The 5,235-nt window shown below is 53.8% G+C and overlaps 1 protein-coding gene across 1 annotated transcript; it reads left to right on the plus strand.

Moving 5' to 3' along the window:
• Nucleotides 1-404: 404 nt before the first annotated feature.
• Nucleotides 405-4,881, plus strand: LOC133390076 (dromaiocalcin-1-like). The gene is made up of 6 exons (XM_061637952.1): nt 405-585; nt 857-939; nt 1,218-1,312; nt 2,229-2,366; nt 2,637-2,751; nt 4,585-4,881. Exons 2-6 carry the CDS (start codon nt 873-875, stop codon nt 4,644-4,646), a joined length of 477 nt encoding a protein of 158 aa, XP_061493936.1. The 5' UTR covers nt 405-585; nt 857-872; the 3' UTR covers nt 4,647-4,881.
• The last annotated feature ends 354 nt before the right edge of the window (nt 4,882-5,235 follow it).

Genomic DNA, 5,235 nt, shown 5'->3' on the forward strand with positions numbered 1-5,235 from the left:
AGAGAACGGAAGACAGTCGCACCGTCCACCAAGTTGTCTCAAGCGATGCCCAGTGAAAACTGTCCAGCTTTGAAGGATCAGGGCCCTGCTGGCTTTGTAAAAACAAGAATGCCTGAACCCATCGCTTTTGTTAAAAAAAAAATCAGAATTATTATACTTGGCAAAACTGTCACCTTTATTCAGGAGCAGTATGCAAATAAGAAGTTTTTAGTGCTTTTGTTTGCCACCCTGGGCTCTTACTGGGAGGAAGGGCAGGACATAAATTCACTAAAAATGTATATATAGTTTTAATTCAGTTTGTTGATTAATTAGTTAAAAGCTAGTCTGTTGAGCTCAAAATGTTTTAATCAATTAGCAGCTAACTTCCTTTACATGTAACTTGGAAGTTCCTTGAGGCAGAAACATCCCACCCTCTTGGCACAAAATCTATCCATGTGGTAGAAAAAGGAGGGTGAGGGCCCTGACTGACAAGCCCAAACCAACTCCCAGTTGCAATGGACCAGCAACTACTTCCCAGGGATCAGACCTCCTTGAACACCCCCAAGGGCAGTTGGGGGCATCCAAGCCACCTCCCTGCAAAAACTGGTGAGTCACTGGACTGCTGCACCACAAGAGTCACTGGAGGAGGCAGGAGCAGGGGAGACATGTAAGGTCTGAAATGGGTTCCACTTACAGTGTTCCCGATGGACGAGCCTTGGAGGAAATCAATGAGGGAAAGAAACGCAGCTTAGGGATGCTAATGCTTCTTTCAAACATTCTGCCTCTGGCAGTTAATTGGCAAAGGACCACAAGGTCTTCCTCCAACCTCATCTCCAGTCATGCTCTCTCTCTCTCTCTCTCTCTCTCCACCCCCCAGGTGGAGAATCATAAGGATGGGTCTGACTGCCTATTTCAGCCTTGGGCTGCTGAGTTGCCTGGTCGTTGGACCATTCATGAGCAGTGAGTCCTCTGCAGAGTCCCTGATCTGAAGGCATGTCCCCGTCCCCACCCTCTCTCTCCCACACCACAAGTCTCAACGGGGCCATCCCAGTGTGAGGCCAGAGATGCCCCTTAAGGCTACAGCCCAGACCCCTTGTGCCCACCGCTGGTACAGAGACAGAGGAGAGCCCTGAGCCCACCCCCTGGGGGCGCCCCCTCCTCCTTCCTCAGTGGGTGGGTGGGTGCATGCAGGAGTCTCTCTCTCTCTCTCTCACGAGGACACTCCTTGTCCCGCACAGGCGTCCAAGCAGCAGACTGCCCCAACCACTGGCTCTCCTTCAGTGGGCACTGCTATGGCTACTTCCATCAGGAGCTGAGCTGGCAGCAGGCAGAGGTGAGCACCAAAGAAGGGGCAGAGATGGGGTGATGTGGGGGCGCCCCTCCTTGTGAGTACCCTCAGCAACTCCAGGACAGGTGGCCACGAAGGAGGCCACCCCACAGACGCATCTCCCCAACACCACATTCCACTCTCCCCAGCATGGCTCCTGCCCTTCCCAGCACAGAGCTCACCCTCCTCCACCACAGCAGCCCCCTTGTCCTCTTTGGCCAGGGCCTTCCAGCCCCTCAGCACGCTGGGGATGTGTGTGGTGGCTGGCGCCTTGGGAGGCAAGGCCCACAGGCACTCTGCAACAGCTGCAGCCCTCTTTGGGGTGGGGGGTCTGCCGTGGGCTCCCCAAAACTCTCTTCCAGGCAGGCCGGGTTGGAAGGCTGGGAAGCGGGCAGAGGCTGGGCTTGGCATTGCTCCCACGGCAGTTGAGCAAACTGAATGTGAGGCACATCTTGTTGCTCACTCCCTACTTCCCTGCAAAGCGAGGCACCAAGGGATGCCTCTTGTCAGATGGGGGAGGGCCGTTGTAGCTCAGCCTTGAAGAGCCTCTGCCCGTCAGTGTGGGCAGGAATAGGCTAGATAAAGCAATGGCCTGACTCTGTGTAGGGCAGCCTCCAGTGTTAAGCTCCAAGGGCAGTGGGGTGGCTTCCTTTCGACCAGAGAGAAAATAACACATCAAATAACTAACACTTTACTGCCCTTTCATGTCACTCAGAAATGGCTGCCTTGAAATAGCCACTTCCCCTGCCTAACAGTAGGGCCGGCCCTGAATTCTGGAGATGGCATTGTAAATCTTTTGGGGAGGTAGAGGGGAAAGGGGGGTTTCAAGCCAGGGCATCAGTGCTATAATGGGGGGGGGGACATTTCTCCACTGATGTTGTGGGAAGATGTAGCTTGGACTTCTCTGTGCTCCCTCAACCAGGGACAATGCCAGCGCAACGGGGGCCACCTTGCCTCCATTCTGTCTAGGGATGAACACAAGGCCATTGCCAGATTCCTGCAAGGGGTCCAGAAGTGGGACGATGAAGATGTCTGGATTGGGCTCTACATCCCTGCCAGCGTGAGTGAGCGACTGATCCATTGGCTTCTTTTAGGCATCTTCTGGGAACTGGTTGCTTAGACAGGCTTTTCAAATGTGCATTTCTTTATACCAGCCACTATTTTATGTATATTTTTATTTATGCTCTTACTGTTTTTGTAGAGGTTTCTTTGTATGTGGGATTCCACCTTGCTGTACTGTTATGGTCTATAAATGTTTAAATAAATAATTTTAAAATTTCTGCAACTTGGGTTGTGCCAGTTCCCAAATGTCTTCCTCTCGTGTTCTCAGGGTGATGGTTGGGCCTGGGCCGACGGCAGCCCCGTGGCGTACACTGCATGGGAAAAGGTCCAGAGCTATTTCACCCTGAAAGGCGGGCACTGCGCAGCCCTGGATGAGTCTTCAGGTGAGTAAGGCCCCAAATTCCATGGTGGGGGTGAAATATTTAGGAGGGCAGATCTCATCTGGATACCATGGATAGCTTGTGGAAGGACTTATTCACAATTCATGTCATAAATCTCTGGAACTCACAGGCAGAGAACTATCAGGTTCAAATAAATGCAGTTAAATATGTTAGCTGCAAAATGCGCGTCTGCCATAGGATCCGTGGCAAACACGAGGGGCAGGAACTGGTCAGGGTCATGGGAGTAGGGTAAAATGCTATGTCAGGCCACAAAAGCCCCACCTCAATGCTACCTTTTCTCAATGCACACACATTTAAGCAGTAAAGTGTTCCTCCTGCCATTGACATGCTCCCCAGATCAAGGATAAGGCTATCAATGGCTACTAGCCACGATGGCCAAGTTTGCCATTGGAGGGATTATGTCTCTGAATGCCAGTCACTGGGAGTTCCAAGGGGAGCGAGGGCTGCTCTGGTGCTCCGGTCCTGCTTGGGGGCTTCCCACTGGGGCCTCTGGTTGTCCACCGTGAGAAAAGAGTGCTGCACTCGACAGGCACCCTTTGGTCTGCCCTGGCTCCTGCGGGCACTTCTGGTGTTCCTGTGGGGAATGTCTGTCAGCCACACTGTGGCAAAAGACACAGGGACTCTGCTGGAGTGGGAACAGCGGCAACCCCACAGCCAGCGTCTGTCAGACATTTCCCCCCTCCCTCTAGACATGAGGACTAGCCTAGGAGCGTGTTTTAGAGAGACCCGGTTGCTTCTGGACTAGCGTGACTCCTTTTTGTGCCCTGTCATCAGACACTCGCTCTCCACCGTCTGACCTGGAGTTGTTAAATGTTTTCATTGTTTTATCACTGATTGTTTGCTGCCCTAGGCTCCTTTTGGGAACAAAGGGCAGGACATCAATCAATAGGAACCAATGACCTAGAGAGGTGGGGGGCTCTCTGACATTGGAGGCCTTCAAGAGGCAGCTGGACAGCCATCTGTCAAGAATGCTTTGATTTGGACTCCTGCATTGCGCAGGGGTTGGACTTGATGGCCTTGTAGGCCCCTTCCAACCCTACTGTTCTATGATTCCAGATAAGTTTGATGAAGAAGAGGATGCCACAGGGGCTCACCTGGCCCAACATCCTCTTCTCGCAGTGGCGTTCAGGCAACTCCTGCAAGCAGGACCGGAGTGCAAGAGCAGCCCTTCCCCTTTTGTGATTTCCAGTGACTGCTGTTCAGAGGCAAAACTGCCTCCGACTGTGGGGGCAGAGCATAGCTATCTTGACTAGTTGCCACTGATAGCCTTACCCTCCACGAATTGGTCTAATCCCCTTTTAAAGCCATCCCAGCTGGTGGCCCTTGCCACATCCTGCGGTCGTAAATTTTGTCAGTTAACTATATTTGTTTATGTATTATGTTGCATTTATCTCCCTCCTTTCTTCCACCATGGAACCCAACGTGGCCTGCATGCAGTTCCCAAGCGGTCTCACACCTGGGCACTGACCAGACCCAGACCTGCTCTGCTTTAGGAAGGGGGGGGGGCTCACATGCCTTCCGACCATACAAGCCGAGCGCTACAGCCGGACCGTAACTGAGGCCTTCTACAGCGCAGGCGTGATAGGAGGGAGACCACCTGAAAGATGGCTTCCGCGCCTTTCAAACCAAAAGTGCTCAGAGCAGAGGAGACACCCATGCCCTACCCGCACCCTGAGCTCCTGGGCAGGGATGAGGCTCAGATAAGGGCCACCCGCCCCCACCACTCTGTCTTCCGGGGGTTGCCCATTTGCCTCAGGGAGGCTGCTTGGGGGCAGCTGGGCCAGGGCTGACTCCCCTCTCTGTCTCTCTTTCCAGGGTTCAGGCTTTGGGATGGCGACGAGTGCCACGACAGGAACCCCTTCCTCTGCAAGGTGTAGCAGGCCAGGGCCCTTGCCGGACAGAAATCCATCAGGGAGTTCGGCGCCACAGACCACGCCCTGGGCAGGGTGGGGGGCTGGAGGCCCTGCTGTCACCTCCCCTGCACAGATCCCCACCTGCAATGTCCCCCCTCTCTCTTGGATTAGCCCCACCCAAGCCCAAGCTCTGACTCTGGGCCCAGTCCCTCTGCAGCAATATGGAATCCGCAATAAACCTCTCCTGAGCATGTAGAAACTGCCGTCTTTGCTCATCTTCTGTGGTGCTTCTGGACTGTGAAGGGCGCAAACTCCTCCTTACTCCGTGACAGCCTTCTCCAACCTGGTGCCCTCTGCCTCTTTTGGACTACAACTCTAGTGAGCCCCAGCTTCATACGGCCATGCAGGCTGGGGCTGATGGGTGCTGTAGTCCAAAAGAGCCAGGGAGCACCAGGTTGGGGAAGACTGCTGTCTGATGCGCAAGCCCTGCTTAGCTAGTGAGCAGAGCTGCCTCTGCTGCCAAGCTGGCTGTTCCACCCCGATTGTGAAAGACGCTGAACTATTCACAGGCTGCGGCATTTGGTGGGCACTTTCACTGTGTGGCAATCAGGAG

The sequence above is a fragment of the Rhineura floridana genome, chromosome 8 (genome assembly GCF_030035675.1).
Source record: "Rhineura floridana isolate rRhiFlo1 chromosome 8, rRhiFlo1.hap2, whole genome shotgun sequence".
Lineage (NCBI taxonomy): Eukaryota > Metazoa > Chordata > Lepidosauria > Squamata > Rhineuridae > Rhineura > Rhineura floridana.

Bases quoted from the DNA above. Each gene is read 5' to 3' on its own strand.
- LOC133390076 (XM_061637952.1), top strand. From the start codon at position 873: ATGGGTCTGACTGCCTATTTCAGCCTTGGGCTGCTGAGTTGCCTGGTC. The intron at 940-1,217 runs GTGAGTCCTCTG...TGTCCCGCACAG, and splicing joins CGTTGGACCATTCATGAGCA to GCGTCCAAGCAGCAGACTGC. The intron at 2,367-2,636 runs GTGAGTGAGCGA...TCGTGTTCTCAG, and splicing joins GGCTCTACATCCCTGCCAGC to GGTGATGGTTGGGCCTGGGC.